The sequence below is a fragment of the Caretta caretta genome, chromosome 13 (assembly GCF_965140235.1).
Source record: "Caretta caretta isolate rCarCar2 chromosome 13, rCarCar1.hap1, whole genome shotgun sequence".
Classification (NCBI taxonomy): domain Eukaryota; kingdom Metazoa; phylum Chordata; order Testudines; family Cheloniidae; genus Caretta; species Caretta caretta.
Genome location: NC_134218.1, coordinates 37245221 through 37271559, shown reverse-complemented (window position 1 = coordinate 37271559; position 26339 = coordinate 37245221). Strand labels below are relative to the sequence as shown.

The 26339-nt window shown below is 59.6% G+C and overlaps 2 protein-coding genes across 6 annotated transcripts; one reads left to right on the top strand and one right to left on the bottom strand.

Moving 5' to 3' along the window:
- Positions 1–262: 262 nt before the first annotated feature.
- EMC4 (ER membrane protein complex subunit 4) lies at positions 263–3117 on the top strand. The gene is made up of 6 exons (XM_048819616.2): positions 263–362; positions 876–961; positions 1389–1503; positions 1706–1859; positions 2230–2390; positions 2531–3117. The coding sequence occupies exons 2-6, from the start codon at positions 882–884 to the stop codon at positions 2564–2566; spliced, it is 546 nt and encodes a 181-aa protein (XP_048675573.1). The 5' UTR covers positions 263–362; positions 876–881; the 3' UTR covers positions 2567–3117.
- On the bottom strand, positions 2761–24901 carry SLC12A6 (solute carrier family 12 member 6). 5 transcript variants are annotated; one of them, XM_048819585.2, is made up of 26 exons: positions 24773–24901; positions 22482–23619; positions 13927–13971; positions 12246–12334; positions 11673–11804; positions 11252–11398; positions 10788–10842; positions 10435–10565; positions 10025–10266; positions 9618–9832; positions 9231–9389; positions 8881–8979; positions 8604–8661; positions 7965–8139; positions 7429–7547; positions 7128–7226; positions 6829–6948; positions 6178–6282; positions 5930–6098; positions 5233–5428; positions 4981–5150; positions 4726–4857; positions 4393–4500; positions 4127–4311; positions 3763–3896; positions 2761–3684 (listed from the first exon to the last, which is right to left on the bottom strand). In XM_048819585.2, the coding sequence occupies exons 2-26, from the start codon at positions 22753–22755 to the stop codon at positions 3593–3595; spliced, it is 3450 nt and encodes a 1149-aa protein (XP_048675542.2). In that variant the 5' UTR covers positions 22756–23619; positions 24773–24901; the 3' UTR covers positions 2761–3592. The 5 variants fall into 5 exon arrangements, with proteins under 5 accessions (XP_048675542.2, XP_048675539.2, XP_048675544.2 ...); XM_048819582.2 differs by having other exon boundaries at positions 4127–4500; XM_048819587.2 differs by lacking the exon at positions 22482–23619 and having other exon boundaries at positions 24773–24893.
- Between the last annotated feature and the right edge of the window lie 1438 nt (positions 24902–26339).

Here is a 26339-nt window from a genome sequence, read left to right as displayed (position 1 = left end):
CCCAACCTCCCCTTTAAATCCCCCGGTATTCCCCTTTAATTCCCCCAACCTCCCCTTTAATCCCCCCGTATTCCCTTTTAACTCCCCCAACCTCCCCTTTAATTCCCCGGTACTCCCTTTTAACTCCCCCAACCTCCCCTTTAATTCCCCCAGTATTCCCTTTTAACTCCCCCAACCTCCCCTTTAATTCCCCGGCATTCCCTTTAAGGCCCGCGGGCTGGGGGCGGAGCGGTTCCGGGTTCCCCAGACTCACTCTGGCGAGACCGCCCCTGTCCCAGCAACAGGAAGTGACGTGAGAAACCGAGGCGGAAGTCGCTTCTTGTAATCGGGAATTAGCTGTTTCCAAGGGGGCGCCGGGCCGGGTGAGAGTGTCGGGGGGGCAGGACGCCTGGGTTCCCTGCTCGGGGCGGGGGCCGGGACGCCTGGGTTCCCTGCTGGGGGCGGGGGCCGGGGCCGGGACGCCTGGGTTCCCTGCTCGGGGCGGGGGCCGGGGCCGGGACGCCTGGGTTCCCTGCTCGGGGCGGGGGCCGGGACCGGGACGCCTGGGTTCCCTGCTGGGGGCCGGGGCCGGGACCGGGACGCCTGGGTTCCCTGCTCGGGGCGGGGGCCGGGACGCCTGGGTTCTCTGCTCGGGGCGGGGGCGGGGGCCGGGACGCCTGGGTTCTCTGCTCGGGGCGGGGGCGGGGGCCGGGACGCCTGGGTTCCCTGCTGGGGGCCGGGGCCGGGACCGGGACGCCTGGGTTCCCTGCTCGGGGCGGGGGCCGGGACGCCTGGGTTCCCTGCTGGGGGCCAGGGCCGGGACGCCTGGGTTCCCTGCTCGGGGCGGGGGGCCTGGGCTCCCTGCGGCTCGGTCTCTGACTCTGCCCCGGCTGCAGGCGGAGATGGGGACCCCCTTGGTGGCCAGTCGGGGCCGGCGCTTCAAGTGGGCCATCGAGCTGGGCGGCCCGGGCAGCGGGGGCAGGTGAGGGGCCGGAGCCGGCCGGGGGTTTGTTGCGGGGCTGGCGGCCAGGGAGCCCCCGGAGGGCTGGACAGCGGGTATGGGGCCAGGCGGCTGGCAGCGGGTTCTGCCCTCGGAGAGGGGATGCGAGGTAGAGGGTCTGTGCCCAGGACCCCCAGATCAGGCTCCAGGAGCCTGAAACACCCTTGGGGGTCCAGAGGCTGGGATCCCCTCACAGCCTGCAGGGTGGCTTGCTAGGAAAGGGGACCCTGCCCTCCCAGTTTATTAGGGGCTGTTCCCAACCTGCCCTGCTCCAGAGATGGCTGCATCTCAGTGCCAAGCGAGCTGCACCCCTCCAGTGTTCTGTGCGGCTGTTCCCCAGCTGCCCCACCCCAGAGCTGGCTGCATTCCCCTAGGTGCACAAAGCTCCCGACTCCTCCTCTCTCCCCAGGGGCCGCAGCGACCGGGGCAGTGGCCAAGGTGAATCCCTCTATCCCGTGGGCTACTCAGACAAGCAGGTCCCTGACACCAGCGTCCAGGAGACCGACCGTATCCTGGTGGAGAAGGTACTGTGGGGGTGGAGAACAAGGGCCTGGGGGGATGGGAACCCCCAGAACACCTGGGTTCTGGCTGCAAGTGTGGGGTGCAAGGGGGTTGGACACCTCAGTTCTCTCCAAGGAGGTGGGGTGGGGGGCTCAGAGCAGGATGCTGGTTGGGGCAGGTGGGGAAAGGCCCCTCTGACATCTGTTCTCCCCCCCCCCCCGCCAGCGGTGCTGGGATGTGGCGCTGGGGCCGCTGAAGCAGATCCCCATGAACCTCTTCATCATGTACATGGCTGGGAACACCATCTCCATCTTCCCCACCATGATGGTCTGTATGATGGCCTGGCGCCCTCTGCAGGCCCTTATGGCCATCTCTGCCAGTGAGTATCCCCTCTCTCCTCCCCCTCCCTGCCCCCCATGGCTCACACTGCTCCCAGTGCCCCCTCCTGGCCATCCCCACTAGTGAGTATCCCCCATCTCCTTCCAACACTCCCACCTGGCCATCTCTGCCAGTGAGTGTCCCTCCCCACTGCTCCCACCACCTGCCTTCCTCTGTCCCCATGGCTATTTCCACCAGTGAGTATCAACCCTCCCGCACTCCAGGCCCATCAGTGACTCCCTGCAGTCCCAGCTCATCTCCCCTAACCCTGCCCTGCTCCAGATTCCTGCCCGGCTGGTGGCTGGAGCCTCCCTGCAACCGTGGCTCCTGCCCCCCAAGTCTGACTGTCCTCTTCCTGTCCCCCCACCCAGCCTTCAAGCTTCTGGAGAGCTCTAGCCAGAAGTTCCTGCAGGGGCTGGTGTATCTGATCGGGAACCTGCTGGGGCTGGCGCTGGCTGTCTACAAGTGCCAGTCCATGGGGCTGCTGCCCACCCATGCCTCTGACTGGCTGGCCTTCATCGAGCCCCCTGAGGTGAGGGGGAAGGCTAGGGTGGGGGGAGGGCTCAGCTCCTGGGGGCAGCATAGAGGTTTTTGGGCAGAGGGTGGGGCCTGCAGGAAGATGGGGTGGGGGCTGGAAGGGCTGTGCTGACCTCCTCTCCCCTCTCTTTGCAGCGGATGGAGTACACAGGTGGGGGGCTGCTGCTATGACCCACAATTCTCGTAGCCCCTGGAGTGATGGCAGCCCCACCACCCCCTGCTTAGCACCCCCCCAAGGGGGAGGCTGCTAATGAACCTGCTGTGTGGGGTGGGAGGCCGGGTGCACCCTACAAGAACAATCTGGATCTTCCCTCCCCTAGGCAAGCCCAGCCCTTGTGCTCCCTCTCTGGCCTTTAGAGACACACTTAACATATAAAATTTTATTCTTTACACAGTTCTGGTACAGAGCAAAAAAAATCCCTCCTGACCCCCAACACTGTAAACTGGGGCTTGATCCCCAATAAATTAAAAGCCCCCCACCCCCCAAGGATCAAGTAGTGGCTGCCAGGCCCGGTCTTCCACTTGAAGCCGCAAAGGGAGAGGAGATTGGATTTGCCTGGTTCAAGGCTGCCCTGGGGGCTCCAGAAACCACTTGTCCAGCCTGCCCTGATTAGTGCTGAGAGACAACAACATCTGGGGTGGGTGGTGGGGACACCCCCCCTCCCCCAGCAACCCCAGGGCTATGGGGCAGAAGTGAATGTGAAATAAAAACTTAAGCCACATGTGTGATGAGTTGGTGGTTTCTCCTAGTTCTCAGCCCCCCTCTGGCCCCATGCAACAGGCACCCTGTACATTAGGCCAAGGAAGTTGGATCAGTGACTGGCACCGGCCTGCCACCAGCAGGAAACATTACAGCAACCATGCTGCTTGTACACAAAGGGGGGGAGAGGGAAGGAAGCCCACAACCCTTCCACAGCAGCTTAAAAGGGAAAGGAAGCAAATCAGCTTTGGCACTGTGTGGTGATGGGCACCATGGGAAATCTCTCCCATCCCTACTTTGTGAGGGTTGCCCCATTGTGACTCTGCCCTGTTGGGTCTAATACGCCAGTCCCTTTGGTGCATCCCCCTTTCTTGCCCTGTAGGGGTAGAGAGGTGGGGTAACTGTGCTCCATGGAGGTATGCCCCCACTGAATTTTGGCATGCCCCGGAGGGCAGCAGTGGAATGAAGTGGCAGGGGCCAGTGGGGGGGGGGGTGCTCTAGGAGTAGATGGTGATGACCTCGCTGCCGCCCCCCCGCACCAGCAGCACCCGCTCCAGCCCCTCGGTCAGCACCTCCAGGAACTCCATATCTGAGGGGCGGGTCAAGGAGCCAACACCAGTCAGACAGACAGACACTGCACCCCCCTGACTCCCCATGCCAAGGATACAGTTCTCATCGCCCGCAGGGTTGCGGGGTGGACCCGGCATGTTGAGCAGGACCAGCTTGGCCTCATGGGACTTGTTGACGATCACTTCGTTGAGTTTGACAGCCGTGTGCATGCGCCGCACATTGGACTGGTCCCTGCAGGGGGCGGGAGGGTTAGGGGCAACTACTGGGGGGGAACCCTGCGCAGGGAGAGCTTGGGGAGGGTGAGACAGTGCAGGGTGGCTCCATGGGGGGTCCTGATGCTTTCCTCCTCCCCTGGCATGGCATTTCTAGCCTCATGTTGGGGCATCTCCTCCACCACCACCTCCAAGGATGGGGGGGTGAGGGTGGTCCCTGGGGGCTGATAGGAAGCAGGAGGGGCTTACGGCTTCATGTTGAGCAGGTCCTGCATGCCTTCAAGAGTCCGGGCCTTCTGCCCGCGGGCCGCCATGTACTTATCCTTGGTCCAGGTCATCTGGACCTTTTCTTGGTAGGTCTCTGTCTCCTCGTCCTCATCAGAGCCAATGCTGGTCAGGCGCAGCATGGAGTTGCGGTCCTTCACCAGCTGGGCCTGCGGGAAGACCAGGGGGTGAGTGAGGGAGTACCCCATGGGGGAGGGGAGCAGCCCACTCCCACCCCTGTCCCCACTTACCTCCCGGTCCCGCTCAGTCTTGGAGAGCCGCATGTGGCGCAGCATCTGGGAGCGCTGTTCCATCATCAAGGTCCGCTCATAGGTGTAGGCCGAGATGTCGCTGTCGTGCTGCATGGGGCACGTATGGGGTGGGGTGAGCTGAGACCAGAGGTGCAACCTGTCCCACGTCCCTCCCAGAGCTGGCACAGAACCCAAGAGTCCTGGCTCCCTCCCGCTCCAAGCCCTGGACAAAGCTGTCCCACATGAAGAGGTGGGGCCTATATCGGGGGCTCCCGAGAGAGACTACTCTTCAGCTGCTGCTCTCCCCTGCAGCCGCCCCCTCGAGTCTCTCACCATCTCCACCACCTCCACCTCTGCCTCTATGCGCAGGTGGTACAGGAAGGTGGCCAGGTCCTTCTTCATCTGGATGCTGTTGTCCTCCAGCTGGGCCACCGTGAAGATGCGGATGTTGCATTTACGCCACACCTGGGGGTACAGGGTTGTGGGGGAAACCAATCACTGGAACGGTCAGCATCTGCAGCCCAGCTCTCCAGTCCTGCCGCCCCAATCCCCCCTCCCCACACCAAGCCCCCACCCCACCCCCAGCACCTTGTGCTGCTTGAGCAGGAAGGGCAGCAGCATGAGCATGCCCCCATCGTGGACGATCCACCACACATCAATGTTGCCCTCAGCGAAGGGCTCCGCATTGCCTGGGTAGAAGGCCACATTCTTCGCCACCAGCAGGGCCAGGCGTGCAGCTGTGGTGACCCGGACAGTGCCTACGGGGACAAGAGTGGGTGGAGGTCAGAGGGCACCAGTGGTGAGCGGGGGGGATTCCCCCAAGCCCATGCCCCCACATACTGATGAAGGTCTTCCAGGCGCGGGCGTCCTCGCTCTGGCGCCAGGCATTGGGCCAGCCCATCACCACCGTGTTGTGCTTCATGCCGCCCAGGCCGCAGGACTGGATGAGGTGGGAGATGCCCTCCCGCACCTTGGCTGCCACCACCAGCTGGCAGAAGCCCTTCACACGTTCTGCCTCCATCAGGTGTTTGATGGTCTGCAAGACACACAGGGGAGCTGCTAGGGGGCGCTGTGCTGCTGGGGGCAGGAGCCTCTGCAAGGGAAGCCACAGCACTCGTGGGGGTTTGGCGGGGGGCAAAGAGCAGGGTCCGGGGCGCTCAGCAGAGGATGCTGTGCCACACAGAGCAGGGGCCAGGGGGCTTCTGCGGGGGGTACTGTCCTGGGGCTCAGCAAGGGACACCGTGCTGCTGGCATGGGGGAGACTCTCAGCAGGGGGCACTGTGCCACACGGAGCAGGGTGGTGGGGGGCTTGCCAAGGGGTGTCATGCAGTGGCGTGTGACTCAGCAAGGGGCACCGGGCCACACGGAGCAAGGGCCCGGGGGCAGGGGCTCGGGAGGGGGCACAGGGCGGCCAGTGGGGAATGGAGGAACTGTGTCACACAGAGCAGGGCCGGGTGGCTCGGCAGGGGGCACCATGGTGCTGGAGGAGGGCAGGGAAGAGCGCCCGGCAGGGGGTGCTCTCCCCCCCTTCCCTGACCTGCTCAGCTGCCAGCGCCTCGGCGTAGTTCTCCAGGAAGTTGCCCACCATGACGGAGCCCACGATGGTCAGGCCCTTGCCCGCCTTGAGCTGCGAGGCGAAGGTCAGCAGGTGGGGGTGCTTCACGTGCAGGTCCTCGTCCAGCTTCAGCAGCACCAGCAGCTGGGGCCTGCGGGGAGTGAGGGGTCACATGGGGGCCAGAAGGGGCTCACCCCATGGAGCAGCAGGTCATGGGGGGGCTCTCCTACCTCCAGTTCTTGGTGTGGGGGGGCCCCTCCTCCAGGCGCAGCAGGGCGAAGCGGGCGGCGCTCAGTGACAGGCCCCGGATGCCATCGCCCCACTCCTTCTCGGCTCTGTGGGGGGAGACACATGGTGCTCAGCCGAAAGCTGTCCACCCCACACCGAGGAGGTGGGGTCACGTGAGTAAGCTGGGGAAACTGAGGCAGGGGACGGGACCTGGCCAAGGTCAGACTGGACAGAACCCAAGCGTCCTGGCTCCCAGCACACCCTTGTCCAACCACCAGACCCCACTCCCGTCCCAGAGCTAGGACAGAACCCAGGCATCCTGGCTTCCAGCTTCAACCCAGGAGATAGGGCTTCCTGTACAGAACCACAGCACTACATCCCAGAAGGGTGGCCACTGGGGGAAGGGGGTGTCTCCCATTACCACAGCTGCCCACAGGCCCCTGGCTGGAGGCCCCCAGAGAAGGCGAGGGCTGCCTGCCCCATGGAGCCCACGCCCCACTCTGCTCCCTAGCAGGCAGGAGATGGGGAAGCCGAGGCAGAGGGGATGGGGAACTCCCCAAGGTCAGGGAGGAAATGGGTGAACCCAGGAGTTCCAGGTGGCCCATCCAGCCCAAGGGGTGCCAGGCCCTGCCCGGTCCGCAGGCGACATGTACCCCTGGTACTCGATGTATTTGTAGATCATGCCGGCGATCACCATGGCGACGATGGCATAATACCAGGAGGACACAAACATAAGCGCCAGGCAAATGCTCATGCCCACGAATGAGAGCGCCCTGCAGGGAGAGAGAAAGAGAGAACCCAGGAGTCCAGACCCCCATTCCAACCCACCAGTCGCCTCCCAGAGCTGGGATAGAACCCCAGCATCCTGGCTCCCAGCCCCTCCTACTCTAACAACTCGACCCCACTTTCCTCCCAGTGCTGGGACAGAACCCAGGCCCCTGGGCTCCCTTACCAGTGGTAGTAGCGAAAGCGGGGTCTCCAGTTGGGGGTGCGCAGCAGGGTCTGCAAGGCGCAGGCCAGATTGACAAAGAGGTAACACATCAAGAAGAACCTACGGACCGGGACGGACAAGAGAGACAGTCAGGGGGGTGGTGCCTCGGGGGCTCCCCGTAGGGTGTGCAGGCTGACAGGCCACCACGGGATTCCCCACTCTGGGATGCAGATGCCAAATCCCAGCTGGGGGGGGGGGGGGGGGGGATCTGCCCCCTCCACAGAGTCCTGCCCATCCCCACGTGACTCGGCGGGGACCTTACATAGACAGGATGGGGGCCACCAGGTCCAGCGAGGCAATGAGGATGCCAAGCTCGGCAATACCAGCTGTCAGGAGCAGAGCCCACGTCGGCTCCCCGTTGGCTTTGCTATGGCCGAAAACCTAGGGCGACAGAACACAGGAAACCCACTTCAGAAAGGCAAGAATGCAGCCAGCTCTAGGGTGGGGAAGCTGGGGGCAGCTATACATAACACTACACAGGGGTGGCTCGCCCAGCGCTAAGATGCAGCCAGCTCTGGGGTGGGGCAGCTGGGTAACAGCCATATAGCAACCCCGCAACGGGGATGGCTTGCCCAGCTCCGAGATGCAGCCAGTTCTGGGGCGGGGCAGCTGTGGGACAGCTGCACAGGGATAGCTCACCTGGCGCTGAGATGCAGCCAGTTCTGGGGCAGGGCAGCTGGGTGACAGCTACACATAACACTACACAGGGATGGCTCGCCCACTGCTAAGATGCAGTCAGCTCTGGTGCGGGGCAGCTGGGTACTGTGGGAGGGAGAGGGAAGCGGGGCGCGCTCTTACCCGCAGGAAGGGGATGATGTTGTCCTTGGCGATGGCCTGCAGCAGCCGGGGGGCACCAGTGAGGCTCTGCAGCCCAGCCCCGCAAGTGGAGAAGAAGGACCCGATGACGATGACCCAGGGCGAGGGCCACGAGAGCGTCCCAACCACCAGGTTCCTGTGCACAGCGTCGCCAAACCTGCCGCCCGGAGAGGGACCGTCAGCTGGGGGAGAGCCTCAGACAGGGAAGAGGGGCTACAGACAGGAGGACCGCATGGACGGGGGCCCCAATGAGAAGAGGGGCAATGGGGACTCAGTGGAGGGGCATTATGGGCTGGGGGGGACCCAGCGGAGGGGAGCTATAGGGACCCAGCAGAAGGGTGCTATAGGCTGGGGGAGACCCATTGGAGAGGCACTAGGGGGACCCAGTGGATGCAGGGACCCAATGGAGGGGTGTCATGGGCTGGGGGGACCCAGTGTACCAGGAGACCTAAGTGGACAAACGACCCAGAGGAGGGGTGCTCTGGGGGGACCCCACAGAAAGAGCACTATGGGCAGGGGGACCCACACCCCCTGAGGAGGCGGCGTTATGGAGAGGTCGGGCAGCCCCAGTAGCAGGTGATGGCAGGGACATGACAGGGCAGACACCCCTCCAATACTCACTTGTCTCGCAGCACCACCCCTTCGATACAGGCCCCAAACAGAACCACGTTGCTGAGATCTATAGCAGTGTGGAGTCAAGGTGGCCGTGGCCCCAGGGTCACAGCAGGGTGGTCAGGGATCCCCCCACCCCCACACAGCCTCGCCCCGTGGTGGGGGCCCTTTTCCACAGGCCTTGTGTGGGCTCTGGCATGCTCTGACCCTGAGCGAGGCACGTCCCTCCCCTGCCCTTGCCCTGTCCGTGCCATCCCCCGCCACCATGCCAGCCCCCGCAGGATACAGACGAAGGAGGTGGTGAGGATGGCCAGGATGGTGCCAATGGGGATGGATTTCTGAGCATCTTTCAGGTCTCCGGAGCGGTTCGAGCCAGCCATGATCCCTGCAAAGATCGGCACAGGAGAAACAGCTGCCAGGTGAGCACCCTGCACCGCTGTCCCGGACGCCAGGGTCCTATTCTCTAGCAGTGGGAGCCTGCAGGGCCCCCTAGGGGTGATTGCCCCATGCTGCCACCCCGGACGCCAGAGTCCTATTCCCAAGAGGTGGGAACCTGCAGGGCCCCTTAGGGGTGATTGCCCTGTGCTGCCGTCTTGGATGCCACGGTCCCCCATCCCCCATAGCAGCAGTGCTTACCAGTGACAGATGGGAAGAAGATGCCCACGAGCAGGGTAAACGAGGTGGTGATGTCGGCCAACACATACTCCTGGCTCATGGCCCCCAGTACATCGACAGAGTGGGCTGAAGGCTTCTCAATGATCTCCCCCTTCTGCAGGTAGCTGCTCCACAGGTTCTCTGCAGGGAGGGAGAAGCGGCTAGTCAGCAGGGCTGGGGCCACGGGGTGAAGCCACAGGGGATTGTACTGTCCCGTCCCAGAGCCACTAGGGTCTCGAGTCAGAAAGAGGGCTGAGGGGCTCCGTAGCTGACAGAGCTCGTGCCCAGATGGCAGCAGGCTGCAGCTATGGCAGGATCCCCTGACCACCGGCTGGTGGGCGGATCCGCCCAGCTGCGCTAGGCCCTCACCAGTGATGATGCCGCTGGCCAGGCCTGGGATGCCCTGGATGGAGGTGACGTTGTTGTGAGCAAAGTATTCGTCGCAGGTGGCATTCAGCTGCTTGCTGGAGTTGCAGAAGAGGCCCCAGAGCTGGGTGGGCACCGTCAAGTTGCCCAGTTCCTGGGTCTTGGCGCAGAAGTCGATCTGCTGGCCAGAGAGGGTGCGGTTTCCCAGCATGCAGACCCTGCGCCGGGCGGGAAGGCAGATAGACACAGTGCCCCAGAATGTAGAGTCCCCTGCTGCGATCAGCCCTGAGCAACCCCCCAGGAGCGCAGAGCCCCCCACAGCGCCCCTAGCTGAGATCAGCCCTGAGCAAGTCCCACCCCCGAGGAGTGCCAATCCACCCCACACCCTCTGCCAGCCCCTTGGCACCTACGGGAAGCGGGGCGGGGCGAAGGAGGATTTGATGGCCCCGGCGTAGATGGCTAGGATGGAGACGATGACACAGGCAAGGAAGAGCGAGGCGAACTTGTTAACGTAGCGCACGCCGACGAAGACCACCAGCACCATGAGTATGAGGAAGGCTGAGCCATAGACCCGCATGTTGTTCAGCATGGCTGCCGACTCCTTCAGCACATCAGTGCTGCGGAAAATGGCTGCCTCGGGGGCAATGTACATCTGTGTGGGGTGCAGAGAGAGAGGTCACCTCCAGGAGGCGCCGGCTCCAAGCCACCCTAGGGTGGGGGGCCGGCTGGTTCACATGGGTGGGGAATGGGACAGGTCACACACACACACACACACACACACACACCCCGACCCCAGGCCTCCAGGGGGAAGCATTCTCACCAGGAAGATCTCGATGGCTCCCAGAATGTACATGGCGGCGGCGAAGGTGGTGCCCAGATAGAAGCAGAGCCCCACAGCACCCCCGAACTCGGGGCCCAGCGCCCGGGAGATCATGAAGTAGGAGCCCCCAGCTGGAGAGAGAGGACAGAGGCAGTCAGGGAGTGGCTAGGGAGACTGGCGTGTGTCCCGAGGGCTCCCCATCCACAGGCGCCAGGGCAGGAGATGTCCTGAGATGGGGGTCAGGAAGGAAACAACCACCACAGGGAAAAACTGAGGCCTAGCTGATGGGCCCAGGGCTGAGGGGATAGGGAGGCCGGCCAATCCGGGAGAGAAGACTGGCCTGACCCACTCACCCGGCACGACTCCATTGGTGGCAATGGCACTCATGGAGATGGCAGTTAGCAGCGTCTGCGGAGAAGGTAAAAGAGGACAGCAGGGGGTGGTGTTAGAGGAACACGCTGAACTGGGAGCAGACATCAGGTTCACACGGTCTGCACTGAACGCGGCTGCCGCTGGGGTGGGATGAGGCAGCTGGAGAGACCCGGTGAGCAGGGAGCAAGGGCTTGGAACTGGAAGTGGTGGAGAATGACATTGCCAACGATGGATGCAGGGGAGGCCTGGAGAGGCAGAACTGTATCGACTGCGGCCAGATTTGGGTAGGACACCAGGATTCGTGATCCTTAGAGAGCTCACTGAACTCTTCTGGCCGGGATGCTCCCTGCAGCACAGCGCCCGATAGTGCCACCCTAGGGTCAGCACTGCCCGCAAGGGCAGAGCGCCAGCGCCCCTTAGTGCCCCACTGGGGGCAGACACTCACGCAGCAGCAGCAGATGAGGACAATGGCGAAGGCCTGCAGCACGCCGGCCGTGCCCACCACCCAGGTGAGGCGCAGGAAGAGGATGACCCCAAAGATGTTCTGCAGGCAGGGCAGATAGACGCCCATGAAGGTGCCCATCTGGGGTGTCTGCAAAGAGAGAGACTGTGATTAGGGCAAGGAGTGCTAGGAGGCAGGACTCCTGCGCTGGGAGAGGATAGACTAAGAGGACTGGAATCCTGCCAGTGCCCTTCAATCCCGCCCTGCAGCCCCCTGCTAGCCCATCTCTGGGCTCCCCGCAGTGCCCCTCAACCCTGCCAGTGCCCCTCCATCCCACCCTTCAGCCCCATGCCATCCCAACCCTGGGATCCAGCCTGGTCCCAGCTCGGCCAATGGCCCTCAATCCCGCCCAGCAGCCCCTCACCTTTGTGGGCTTTTTCTTGCCCTCTGCAACGTTCTCAGCCTCCTCATGCTCCCGTGCTCCCTGCGTCAGGTTGGTGTAGTTCGCCATGCGGTTAAGCAGGGAGGACACCTTGGGCCGGGTATCCATTTCCTCCTGCAGGACGAGAGGGGGTGAAATGGGGAGTTGTCCTCGTGCAACCAACACTGCCTGAGTCTGCAGAGAGCCTGAGCCCGTCACTGGGATGCAGCCCGAGTCCATTGCTCCAAGAGGTGTAAACTGCTTACGTGCATCTCAAAGGGGTGTGAACTTGAAGCCCCGTCACCCCCATCCCAGCAGCAGAGAACCAGCCGGAGGAAGAGCACAGCAGACTCTGGCTGCTGGATTAGTTCTGGGGGAAGGGGCAAACCCCCAGGCCCTGTTACCCCATCGGGGGGCAGGGCTGCATCATAGCTCCTGGATGGACATGAACCAGGTTTCAGCCTCCCAGCACTGGCCACCGGGGGGGCAGCAACTGACCCCCCCCTTCCCCACTCTGCCCTGGAGTGAGCCTGTCTTCTCCGTCCTGCCTACGGGGGGCAGATTCCACCGGGGTACCTCGAAGAGCGCCAGGTTCTTGTCGAAGTACTCATCCCCATCCTCGTAGCTGGTGTTGTTGAGATAGATGTCTTTCTTGCGCACCGGGTCTGAGGAAAGACAAGGGGAAAGGGAGAACCCAGTGTGAGGTGCCGTGAGCTGGGGGGTCTCAGCCCGGTACCAGCTTACCAGGGTTCTCCGAGAGCCCAGCCCTTCACTGCTCCCTCCTGGCAGGGGGACTGCAGCACCAATTTACAGACACTCAAACCTCTACAATTCCTCTGGAATGGAAGGAGACTGAGGCACAGCATCAAGTCCTGGCTCCCAATCCCACCCTGCTGCAACCCACTAGGCCCTACTCCCCTCCCAGAGCTGGGGGGGGGATAGAACCCAGGAGTCCTGGTGCCCAGCCCCTCCCTGCTCTAACTTGAGGTCTCACCCTCTCTCTGCCCCTTGGCGACAGGTGAGTCAACAGTCAGGCTGCTGCCTGCTCAGAGAAAGATTCCTAGCGGGGCTGGGCAGAACCACCACCTGTTCCTTTATTGCCCTGCCCAGCCCGGCCCGGCCCCCAGGCCGTGGAATCACAGGTAGATGCCTGCACAGTACGAACCTGCAGCCGCCTCCGCACGTTCAGCCGGGAGGCAGCGGCACTGGAATAACCACTCTCTACTACCTGGGGGGGCGGGGGGCGCGAGAGCTCCCCAGGCCCACAACTCGGGCCGGGCCTCTGGGGCGCTTGGTAGAACCCTGCCCAGGGTTCGCTTGCCTGGCATGGCTCGTGCTGCGAGAGCACCCACGCCACCGCCCTGCTGCACAGCGCCCCCCAGTGCTGCACTGGGGACCTGGGGCAGCACAGACTGCCAGGGGAGAGCCCCCACCCCACTCCCTAAAGCATCGTGCCCCTAGCACCACTCTGGGGCAGCGTAAGGTCACCCTCCCACGGGCATTGCTGGTGGTGCAGCTGCCGGCGGCAGGGCCTCAGTGTTTGCTTTGTACACAGCACAGGGAAAGTCACGCTACCAGCCAACCGCTGATGCGGGACAAAGTCAGCGGGAGAACGAGGCACTAACAAGCGAGCTCCACAGCACCCGATCCATGGGCTGGGGGCTCCCCGGCAGGAAAAGCCAAGGTAGACTACGTCAGCATGGCATTAGGGGACACTGTGCTGCAGAGAGAAGGGGCTCAGCAGGGGGCGCTCTCCCCTCCCAATCAGTGCAGGCCCCTGGGGGTGCTGTGCTGCAGGGAGCAGGGTGGGTGCTTCATAGAGGCACTCTCCCCAACACCCCAGTGGATTAAGTAGAACTGAGGAGTCCTGTCGCCCAGTTCCAACAGGCCAGACCGCCTCTCGGACTGTGAAATAGGGCTGAGAAGGACCATGGACAAAGTGACACCTCAGTTTTGGGCCTGATGCTCAGGCTGCAGGTGCCTGCAATGATCCAAGGAAGAGCAGATGGGTACGGGGTAAGAGGGGAATTAGTAGCGAGGGGTATGTAAATTACCCTCTCCCTAGGGCAGTCTGATGGAGGGGTGAAACACACATGCACACACAGAGCAGGGCTTCGGTGGGGGGCAGCAGGGACAGACACACACAAAGCAGGGCTCATCCCCTCCTGCAAGAGGCGGTAGGCACAAATGGACGGACACACACACACAGGCTCATTCAGGAGAAAGAGACACGCACGACTCCTTAGCAATACCGTACCTAAGAGCTGACACTGTTCCCCTGTGATGGAGGTTTGACTCACGTCTGAAAATCAAACAGAAGATGGGAAAAAATGAATCACAAAAGAAAAAAAAAAAGGAATGAAAAAACAAACAAACAAAAGACTCTGATCAAATATATTTCCTCCTGCTGATACATGTTAGCAAAGAAAGGGAAATGAGCAAAGATTCTGGGGGTTTTAGAGCATGATTTCAAAACCAAAAAGGAGCTGCAATAATATAAAAAGAAACCAGCGCAATTATATAGCAGAGTTCAGGGAGGTGGGGATGGGGCCTTTCCCCTCTAAGAGACACCAGCTCTAACCTGACCCAAGTGCGGGTGACTGGCTGGCTCACAGGGGTCAGGAATGGGAGATGGGGGTCTTTTCCCTCTAGTGGGCACCGATTCTAGGGTGCTCTACACAGCAGGGTGGCAGGGTAGGAAACTTGTCAATCTCCCACCCACACACACACACACGGCAGGCTGGACTCCAATCTACCAAGATTGGACTCCACTCCTCAGATCTTTCCCTGTCACCTAAACCCTCAAGCAGCAGAGAGCAACGTGACTGAGGAAGGCGGGCGACTGGCTGAGGTGATGGTTGGCCTGGGACAGGCTATGAATCAAGCCTTTGTTGAGCCCAAGGATTCACCACAGCCCACTTGCTGTGGGAGGGAAAGAAAGAGACAAAGAAGGGAAAGACAGAAAGAGTCCAGCCCCACAGCTCCCCCCGGCTGTGTCTGTCCCCTGACCCTGCTGTTCAGCGGATGAGGCAGCATCTGGTGCCAGACTGGGGCTTTGTCCCTGCTCGCTGGGTCAGGGAACGGCCCAGGATAATTGGGAATTACATGGAAGCAGCTGGGATCCTGCCCTTTCCAGCTGCCCGGAGAACAGATCTGTCCCAGTGCTGGCCCCGCTCCAATTCACACACTGCCCCAGAGGTGGTCCTGTTTTGGGAGCAGGGAAAGAGAAAAGCAAGGAGCTGAACCACCTGTGGGGTGGAAAAGGGTCCCTTAAGGGGTCAGTGCCTTAGGACACCATACAGGACTCCTGGGTTCTATCCCTACTTACAGACTCTTGATCCTGTGGCCAGTGCTTGAGCTGCATTACATTCCCACTCCACAGAGCTGGGTAGATTTTCTGTCACTGACCCTCTATCCCATATTTATACTTTCTGCTGAGAAAAGAACCCAGGAGTCTGGACTCCCAGCCCCTCCTGCTTAACCACTAGAGCAGGAACAGAAGCCAGGAGTCCTGGCTCTCAGCACGCCATCTGAGCCGCTGTAGCTGTGCAGCCCAGAGCTGGGAGTACCTTCATAGGCCATCTCCTCCCCATCTAGCAGACAGACAGCATGAGCCCTGACAAGCAGAGGGCGGACTGGCAGGAAGCCAGGGGCTAGGCTTGGGATATAATCCCTGACACTGCCTAGGCTGCAGCCTGCCCTCCATGCTGGAGCTAAATCGAATTAGCTGTGCTGCTGTGTGACACGAGGCCTCCTCCCGCTCAACCACTGGGCAAGGCAGGGGTGGTGAATGGTTACGTACTTAGGAACATGAGGCCTTTCCCCTCCAGGGGGCGCCTGCCCTGATCCAGCCCTGGCTGGACATTCCCCCTCCTCCCTAATCCCAGAGACTGGGATAGAACCCAGGAGTCCTGGCACCCAGCCTTTTCCAGCCCCTCCTGCTTCAACCACTAGACACCACAGTGAGAGCTCAGGAGTCCTGACTAGGGAGCTGGACTAACACGGGAGCTTTGTATGAAGTGGGTAGTATAGTAACCCCCTTCCCCCACCCCCCCTCCCCACTGTTCTTTCCAGCTGCAGCTGACAACAGTCATGTTGGCCATGTGCAATGCCCAATTGAGATCCGGGCACAGTGGGTGGAAGATACCGCGGGGAGCATTTACCAGGCTACACAGAGCCTGGTCTAGCCAGGAGGGGGCAGGGAAAAGAAAGAAAGAATGAAAAAGTCAGACAGGAAGAAAGAATGAAAAAGTCAGAGAGATGGAAGGAAATTCCCTGCCGGGGAAAGAGCCAAGCCAGCACCGCCCGGCTCCTCTGTGCAAGCCCAGAGCAGGGGCAGATGCCGCAAGAGTTTCCCCCAACGTTCACCCTCTCCCAGGAGCGCACCCTCTAGGTCAACAGGGGAGGCCAATCTCTGAGGCTTGTGCCAAAGGAGAATGCAAACCCAGTGCTCCAGCCACTGAGCGTTACTGACTATTGATTAGGAACCACAGGGGGTATGGCAGAAAGGAAAGGGTTAAGCACAGGGGTGGAGGGCATGCGGGGGCTAGGGTCACCATCTAATGAGGTTCTCAGTCAATCCGCAGGGAGGGATATAAAAACACTACACTGGGATCACTGAGATGCAGCCACCTCTGGGGCGGGGCAGCTGGGTAACAGCTACATAGCAACGCTGCACAGGGATTGCTTGCCCAGAGCCAAGATACGGCCACCTCTGGTGTGCGGATTGACAGCTGCATAACAATCACACAGCGAGACTGCACACAAATGGCTAGCCTGGGACTGAGAGATGGCCATCTCTGGGGTGGGAGCAATTGGGTAACAGCCACACAGCGCTGTCATGTAGGTTTGGGACAGGCAGCGAAGGAGGGTGCCATGTGGCTTGACCAGGGCAGAATCACCAGAGCTTGAATTCTGCCAGGACACTGGGGTTTGCTCCCTCTCTCTTGGTGGCAAGAGCTGTTTAGAGTCTGAGCAAACACATAACCCCCCTTTACTTACCCCCATCACTCCCGCTATGACAGGAGCCCCTAGTGCCCATCCCCAGCTGCATCCCCCATCCCTGAGGGGACAGTCACCCCACAGATCCCTTCCCAAAAACTGCCTGTCCAGACCCACACTGGACCCAAATGCACACCAACCCTGTACAGCGTAACAGCACAGGGCATTCCCACGGCCCCTTCTCTGTCAGGGTCTCCGGGCCTGATCCAAATCCATGGAAAGGTTCCACTGAGATTGGAGGGCTCAGGATCAGACCCTGCAGCACATTCCACAGGTCCCCCACATCCACAGTCAGCAGAGAAAGTGAGGCCCAGAGCAGGGGCAGAACCAGCACAGAAAGCACAAAGCTACAAAGAGGAAGAACCCAGGGGGCCTGGTTCCCAGGCCCCCTGCCCGGCTCTAACCACTGGAGCGCACTTCCTTCACTAATCAGTAGCGAAGCTGTGGTTGGTATTTAACTGAAAATCATGCAAGGGATTGGGAAGAGCCCAGGGGAGGCTGCTACGATGGTTGAGGAAGGCAGGCTGGAGAGAGTGCTTGGATCGGGGGGGAGGCATGGACGACAATCTGGAGGCAGGGGCCAATAAAGAGACACTGCCCCCCATACACACACCCCCAAGATAGAGGGGGCAGCCAGGTAGGGGAAGAGCAGCCAAGAGACAGATGCAGGTAAAGCAGATTAATGCGGCGTGTTTAGATGACGGCTCACCTGACACCATGATCTCTCTGGGCATCCAGATGCCAGCCCTGTTGGCTCCTTCCTGGGCCCCTTCTTCCACCCCACCCTCCTCCTCATCGTCCACCTTGGTAACAGTGAAGTGAGGCATTTTCTGGACTAACTTTTCCCCCAGCGCCGGCAAGGAACGGGACTGGAAGTGACGGGATCAGGTGACTGGCAGGCCCCAGGGGAAGAGGCGGGATGGTGTGGGGGGGGACACGCCCTCCCCTGCTGTGTGTGTCTTACTGGCACTAAGAGGATTAACTGCTCCACCGTACAGCTGCTTTCACTCTCCTGCTGAACTGTAGCAGGCAACATGGGAGAGGCAGGGGCCTGCACGGGCCCAGCAGTGCGATGCAGCCAGCTCTGGGTAACAGCCCCACAGCTACTGTCTGGGATGGAGAAGTCTGTAGCCGCCTGAGCTGTAGCATGGCTTTCAGAGAGGGAGGATGGAATCAGATCAGGACTCCTGGGTTCTATCCCCAGCTCTGGGAGAGGAGTGGAATCTTGTGGGTTAGAGCAGGGGTGCTGGGAGGCAGGACTCCTGGGTTCTATCCTAGTTCTGGGAGGGGAGAGGAGGGGAGTGGGTCTAGTGGATTACAGCAAGAGAGGTGGAGCTGGGCAAACTCCAGAGCATGGTAGTCTTTTCCCTACATACTCCGTCCTCTCTATTTATACCATAATGGAGCAGAGATTAGGGAAAAGGTCTTAATCAGTTTAGGAAATGCCTAAATGGGGAACTCCAGGCCAGAGTGAATCACACAAATGCTGGGTTGGACCCACACCACTTCCCACTCCAGAATGGGGTTAGCCACACCTCCCCCTGCCCTGGAATAACCCCTTGAGAAAGCAGAGGAGAGCCCTGGCACAGCGGCCCCTTCAGTTCTCTGTTGAGGCTTCCCACCCCCTGCATTGGCTCAGATGAATTAGTTATCTTTGCAAACTGCTCTGAGCTGATCAGTGGAAAGCGATTAGGAACAGAGCAATGTAGGGCTTGTCTACACTACAAAATTAAGTTGATTTAAATTAAGTGGACGTACAGCTACCGCAGTATTTAAAGCGGTGGTTCACATCCACACTTGCTCCTTCTGTTGGCAGTGCACGTCCTCACCAGGGGCGCATCCACCGACTGAAAAGGGACATTGCTGGACACTGACAGCTGGAGCCTGGCAGCCCTGGGCCTGACAACCTCAACTGTAGGCATAGGGCTCACAGTTGCCCCACCCCCAGCTGTCAGGCGGATGCCGGGCTCACAGCGGGGCCACTCCCCCACCCCAGCCTTGACAGCCCCAACTGTGGAGCCCACAAGGGGCTCAGTTTTACAGCAGGGAGCCTACAGCTGTGAAATTGACAGTCTTATCAGTTTCATGGCAGCTATTATTTCAAATTTTGGCTTGGGCTCTGGAAGTCAGCCTGTGGGGAGCTCACAGCTGGAGTCCCCTCCCCCCTGAGCTGACAGAGAGAGATGGAAAGGAAATGTGAAATAATAAAACCAACCGTGAAACTGACAAGAATGTCAATTTCCCAGCTGGCAGGCTCCCTGCTGTGAAACAGACAGGTACAGACTCACAGCTGGGGCTGGGCAGGGGTGGGGAGCCTCCCACTGCGAGCCCCACTGCTGGGGCTGATAGCTGGAGCCCCCATGCTGTGACCCAGTGAGAGACTGGGGGACGGGGGCCAGGATCATGCTCTCCTTCCCCACCCCTCCAATACCTCACGGGAGGCAGCAGGGCTGGAGGGTGCTAACAGCTGTCAGCCCAGTTTGGGGCTGACAGCCAACCTAAGTAACACAGTGTCTACAGAGACACTGCATCACCCTTACTACATCGACATAAGCCCTACGCCTCTTGGGGAGGTAGAGTCATGACGTTGGTGTAGCAGGCCTACTTATTTTGGCAGAAGCACCACTGTAGCGTAGACTCAGACATAATTAAGTCGATGTAAACTGCCTTACGTCCACCTAACTCTGTAGTGTAGACCTGGCCTCAATTCCCTTATTAGGGACAATTTGCGTTCCCCTGTCAGGCATCTTTCAACTTTATTTCTGCCGCCATCAAAAGGCCAAACCACACTTTACACCATCGTATACATTCAAGTGGAATAGCCGGGGGGCTGCAGGTTGGGATTGAGGGGCACCAGCAAAACTACTGGGTTGGGGGAAGACAAGGGCTGGGGCAGCAGGTGCTGTGCGTTGGGATTGAGGGGCACCAGCAGAGGCAGGGGAGCCCAGGGATAGGATAGCAGTGGGTTGTGGTTCAGGATTGAGGGGCACCAGCAGAGCTGTGCGGGAGGGAGAGGACAGCAGCCAGGGCTGGGATAGTTGGGGGCTGGGTGTAATTTTGCTAACTACCTCCAGTCCTGACCCAGGGCCCCACCTCCTGTTCCAGTTGTGCCCTTTCAGTTCCTCCTCCGCTCTCTGCCCCAGCTGCACACGCCCACACAGCGGTGTGATGCCCCAGAGCAGAGGGGGGCTGAGGTCGGATCACACACTATGGGGCAGAACTGGAGTCACCCCCCAGGGTTTCTCTTCAGCTGCCACAGAATCAGGACTGGTTCCAGGCCTCCGCTCCCCCTGCAGTCAACCCAGAGTCACACCTGACTGCAGTGGAGACCTGACTCCATTTTGTTCACAGCACAGAAAGGACACACATCCATCTAGCTTGGACAGAGGAATCAATGGATAGGGAGGGCCAGAGAGCAGCTGTGAGCATCTGGAGCGGGGGTGAGGGGAAAGGAGATCAGGACCTAGCCCCTAGCACTGAGGGGAGCCCAGGGCACCACTCCACTCTCACCTTCACGGGCTGTGAGCTCTCCCAGCCCTATGACTGTTTGAGGAACAGAGAACAGGCGTAGGCGGAAGCTGCAAAGGGCCATTTGTCATGGGATGATGGGAAGGAGGGGGCTGCGTGAGACAGGGACTGCGGGTGAAACAAACAAGTGGGGAGACAGCGCAGCATGGAGGGCAGCAGGCACTCATGTTAGTGGGTCAAGTAGGCCCCCATGCAGGAGTGTGCGTTGAACATCAGCGGAGCACTACACGCATGCGTGGGCGTGTAAGATCACATAAGCTCTATGCACCTGTCTCTGTGTATGCATGAGCTGCTGCTGAAAACAAGTCAACCCCATACATGCGTGTGTGCTTGTACATCTGTGTCTTTGTCCATGTACTGAAAAAATCAAGGAAGTTGTGTGTGTCCGTCCGTGTTCTCACTCATCCCAGCCTTGGGGTCACATCAGGTCATGCAGCAGCCTTCTCCCCAGTTCCCATCCGCTCTCCCTGTGTCCAAGGACAAAGGATGTCCAGAAAGGCACAGCCAGCCTCTCCCGGGAGATAAACAGCTGAGGTGCTGGGGACATTAAGTCCCCGAGACACTAGCTGTCTGCTCAATCTGTCCTCCTGCTGCAGGCCTGTCACACACATGCATTTCTGCTCTATAGTTCCTGCAGGGCCCGTTTTGCTGCCTCACTGGGCTTCGGGCCTCTGATGGCAACAAAAGGACCCCCTTCGAGGAACACAGCGGCCTTGATGTCTTGTGAAACATCTGTGACCTTACCAGGGTATTGTCCCACAAGTGACCCCACAGAGGGAACAGGGAGCACAGGATCATCCCGGGTGCTCCAGTGGAGAAGGCTCATAGGTATGGGAGTATGAGCCGGACAATACCCATAAACCAGCTCTCCCTTCCTGAGCCCAGGCTGATCAGCTTTGCCCTGGACCATGGCCATCCATGAGCCCCTTATGACAAGCGGGAGATGAACAGACCTGGTGCCAGGGCGGACTCACAATTGCACACTCATGTTCACTGCAAGAGCTGGGAACGAACCCACAGCGTCCCAGCAAATCCTAGCTCTAAAGAGTCACCTCTGCCTCCTTTAAATCTCTCCTTGCAATTTTAACCCAATCCAAAGTCCTCCTTCACTTCCTGTCCTAAACTCTTGGGGCTGTTAAAGCAGCAGCCATGCTCCACACCAGAGGCAGCTGCATCTCAGCACTGTGCATCATTATTATGCACTGTTACGCAGCTGCTTCACCCCAGAAGTTGACGCATTTCAGTGCTGGGTGAGCAATCCCTGCGCCCACATCCTATGAGACGAACACGGCATTTATGTGCACGTACAGCAGACCACAGCATTATCAGGCCTGTAACATAACCCACGCTGGGAGGCCCCGAGAGGAGCCGTGACTCTGAATCAGTGGTGACCAAAGCCCCACTGCCACGATGTAGGACTCATCTCTCATCTGAGTCCGCATGAAAAAGGGAATCAACACAATTAAAGGGAAGTTCAATTCTCCCGAGTCATTTCCCCTGAGCCTTGCTCAGCATTTCCCATGCAGGAAAAAGGCTGAAGAAAAAAGGGTACTGGCTGAGCCAGGGATACCAATCGAGTCAATGCACTATAACCCTCTGAAAACACCACCCCGTCCAGCCACACCTACATTAAAGCTGGAAACCAAGACACCTCGCCCCCAAAATGGAAGCTGGAAGTGTGTTCCAGTTTGTTGTGAGCAAATGGGAAGATCAAAGCATGTAGGAGGCACCTAATAGGCAGCAACAGAGAACTGGCAAGACAACTGCACCTGGTGATACACTAGCCACCATAAACTGGCCCACCCCACTGCAGCCATGAATTATGGTGGAGTCACCCATAACTGATCCCCCTCCATCTCCAAACAACCCTTGAGTCATCCCTCTTTAGTGCAGCTGAAAGAGGTCTCCTTCCATCTCCAGCACACCCAGCAGTTGCGGTGTGCATCTCCATCGCAACCACAAGTTGGCCAACAGATGGGTGTATTGTAAGTTGAGTATGCCATCTCCAATGCACCCATAGTGTCTTCCTCCACTTCCAATGCACCCGTAACTTGCAGTGGACTCGTCCAACATCCCCTGGAGATGTCCCGCTCTAGCGCCAATGCACAAAAACTGTCTACCTCCATTGCATTCATGTCTCTCGTCACTCTCCCACAAGATGTCCAACTCCAATGCACCCAGGTCTCCTTCCACCCTCCCACATCAGCCCAAACCAGCCACATGAACCTTGTTGACTTCCCAGCCTCTCATGTTCATGCACATGATCAGCCATGTACCACCTACCTTCCGCCATGTCATGGGGGTTGGACGTCCTGTCGCTAGCCAGCTCGCCCGCCACAGTGGCCACCGAGGTGGTGGCCCCTGAGAAATCACTCATGCCCTCGCTGCGGCTTGTCTCAGGGACACTCTCCCGGGAGCTGAAGCGGACCCGGGAGCTGGAGCGGGAGCTGAGGTCCGGACTAGTGTCAGAGAGCCCTGGGATGTCGTCGATTTTCGTAGGGGTCACCATGAACCGGACGGAAGCCATTTTGGCAGGAGACCGTTGGCGTTGGTGCATGCGTGCGTGGAGGAATCTAATAACTTCCTGGAAGCTTTAAATTCTAATCGTCCAGAAACAATAACAAATAAAAGTGAAACGATAATTTAGGAGGGTAACGAAATGAGTGGGGTAACAGCAGGCTCCACCACCGAGTGGATTCATGTCTAGCATGGATCCTCAGCGGTCTGGTGCAATGTGGTGTCCAGACACCCAATGGTTATCAAGTGAGTTTTCCACAGGTGTGGCTAAAGGTGGAGCACGGGAGCTGACCCATGGTTTACCATGCAAATATTTCACAGCTGTCTAGTTTAGTCAATGATTTTTTTGTCAGAGGCCCTAGCCCGAGGCTTTGGCATGCAGACAATCCTTGGAGAAGTGCACTGCAAGGACAGTATGTGCAAGGAGAACGTCTCAAGTCCTGGGGCAAGCAGTTGTTTGCAAATATCCTGCAGGGAAGGTGGTTCAAGCAAGGGGTCTGTTGGTTACGGAAATGAGACAGTGCAAGGAGGCAAAAGAATTTTACAAAGTCCTAGTGCAACGATGGAGGCAGAAGAGACCAAGGGATCCAGGTACGGCGAGAAGAATTACCCACTGGTTTCTAGTGTAATGTGCAAGGAAAGCAAGTATCCCAAAAAGTCCTGCTGCAAATATCTCACGTGATCCTGGTGTAACATGAAGGTGTAAGAACTCAAGGGTCCTGGTGCAGGATGGCAGCTATTCTACACGGTTCCGGTACAAGGAGGTAGAGTATCCTTATGCAAGGAGATGATTATTGCACAGAGTCCTGGTGCAAGGACATATGAAACTATTTCTTGAGGTCCTGGTAGGGTTATGGTGCATGAATATTCCTGCTGCAAAAACGTGCAACTTTTCAACAGGGTCCTGGGGTGAGAAGACAACTATTAAATGTCAGACTAGTGCAAGGACAGACAGTAGCGCAAGGGAATATGCCTATTCCAGAGGATCCTAGGGCAAGGGCCCACAAACTCTCTACAGGATCCTGATGAAACTCACATGAAGGCGTGAAGTCATGCAAGGGTGAGAAAATCCCACATGAGAACATGCGAAGCCCCCATATAGTCCATATACAGGGGATACAATTATGCAAGGGCATACATATCACCAATGTGTCAATGAGGCAAGGGCATGCAAACCCACTGCAGGACAGGGATGATGGTGCAAGACCGCCAGTGTGTTGGGGCGGCAATGGATATACAAAATCCTAGTGAGTGGGGCGTCCGTGCTCGATCCCCAAAGAGGAGGAATGATGGTGCAAGAAACGTGTAAGACCCTTATGAATAAATCACTGGTGTAAAGGCATGCATGAGTTCTGTGAGGAAAACAATGGTGCAAGGGATGTGGGTCTCTCAAGTCACTACTGGAAGGGTTGCGAGACCCCCATAAGTGGCACCAATGGTGCAGAAGGCAGGCAAGCCCCCTGTGAATTGGTGCCAGGGTGTGCACAAGTCCCATGGGGGAGACTAGTGGTGCAAGGTCACACGAGACCCCTATGAACAGGTCCATAGTGCAGGGGTGTGCAAAATCCCTGTGAGGGAGCAACGGTGCAAGGGATGCACAAGCCGCATGTGGGGGAACCGGTGGTGCAAGGGGTATGCAAGAGCCCCCTGTGCAGATCATTGGCGCACAGGCTGCACAAGAGCCCTGTGAGGGGGGAGATGGTGCGAGTGGCCTACAAGCCACATATGGGGAAGTGATCGTGCAAGGGGTGTGTAAAAGCTCCACACATAGGTCACCGGTATGAGGAGCATGCAAGAGCCCTGTGAGCGAGCAATGGGTGCACAAACCACATATGGGGAACTGATGGTGCAAGGGATGTGTGAGAGCCCCATGTTGGTGCAATGGGGGGAAGGGCGAGCAAGAGTCTGTGACCAGGTCGGTGGCGCAAGGGGGGTGCGATAGTATGGGGGGGCTCACATTGCGCGTGCGCAGCAGCCCCCCGCCCCGCAGCGCCCCCTCCTCGCCCGAAAGCGTGGGAAAAGCCCCGGGTAGCTGTTAGGGACCGTTAGCCGTTTACCTCAGGCGCGCGCTGGCCTCTGGGCCTCAACGTTCCACAGGCTCCCCGCGTGCCGGGGCTGCAGCTCCTGCTGCCGCTCGCGCTGTCAGCTGCCGGCTTCAGTAGAGGAGGGGGTGGTCCGCAGGAAGCGCGCTTCCCCCCCGCCCTTTCTCGGCACATGCGCAGAACCAGAGAGCTAGGGCTTTTCCTGTGCTTCTGTCTAGTTCTTTACGGGCGGGGGAGGAGAGGGGTCAGAGGTCATAAATGGAGGGGGGAAATACCACAGCGCGGGGGCCGCAGTTTAATTAAGCGAGGGGGCGAGCTCGGGGCAATGGCACATGTGGAAGGGGAAAATGTGGGGGAGGGGCATTAGGGGTCAGGATGAATGGGGGCAAGTGTGGGGGGCATTTTGGGGCATGGGGAGGGGCAAATTCGGGGGTTGGGCATTAGAAGGGCAAATGTGGGGGGAAGGGGCATTTGAGGCATTAGGGGCTGGGGCAAATTAGAGGAGGGGGCATTTGAGGGATAAGAAAAGGCAAATGCAGGAGGAGGGGGGTCTTTGGGGGTGAGGGCAGTGGGAGAGGTGGGGTAACTGTGGGGAAGGGGCTATCTGGGAGACAGAGGAGGGGAAGGGCAAACCAAGGGGCTTTGGGGAGCTGGCAGTCTCTGGTGAGAGAAGGGGGGAGCAGGGTGTGGGGAAGGGAAGGCAGTTGGGGGTCACCCCAACTTCCTGCCTCCAGCCTGACAGGGTTTTGATATCCCCCCACCCCCAGAGCAAGGTGGGAGTGGTGCCCCCAGCTCCCTTCCCCATAGCAAAGCCCCCATCCTCGTGGTCTCTCCAGGGATCAGGCTGTTGTAGACGCGAGCTGTCCTGTGAGGGGCCCCAGGCTGAGCCTCTTCCCGCTCGTGCCAGGGATGGATGCCACCCTCACTCCTCTCCTGGCAGGAGCTGGACTGGCACAGCCCGCAGAGCCAGCACCAGGGTTACTGACATGCCACCTCCACTGCTGGCACTCGCCGAGGGGCCTGAGGCATCGAACCCACCGCCAACAGCTCCAGCTGGCCATCAGAGCTTGTCCTGGGGCCCCGTGAAAGGCACTGCAGGGAGCACAGCTCCCGCCAGCCCTGATCCCACCCACCACACGCAGCTCTGCAGTGTCCCACTCCTGACCCGCAGATCCCTGGGATTTTCCCCCTCAGCTCTGCTGGTGCCACTCCCTCCCAACCTGCAGCCCTTCACTATCCTAGCCCTGGGCTTTCCCCCACAGCTCTGCAGCCTTCCAGTGCCAAGCGTGGCATTGGGACCAAGGTGCCACCCCTTTACCCTCTGCCTAGCCCTGGTCCCTTGCCACTGCCTGCGAAGTGAGCAAAGCTGGCCCAGGGCCAGAGGGAGCAGACAGAGCATGTAGGACATGTCCAGTTGGGTTCCCTGCACTGGGGAGAGGAGCGGGGTCTCCTGGCCAGCTCAGGGGGCTGGGAGCCAGGACTCCTGGGTTCCCTCCACATTCTCGCAGCAGATCAAGCAGGGCTTTCCGTGCTCGCTTCTACCGCATCCTGTGCCCTGCCATACATTAATCTGCCCTGTGTC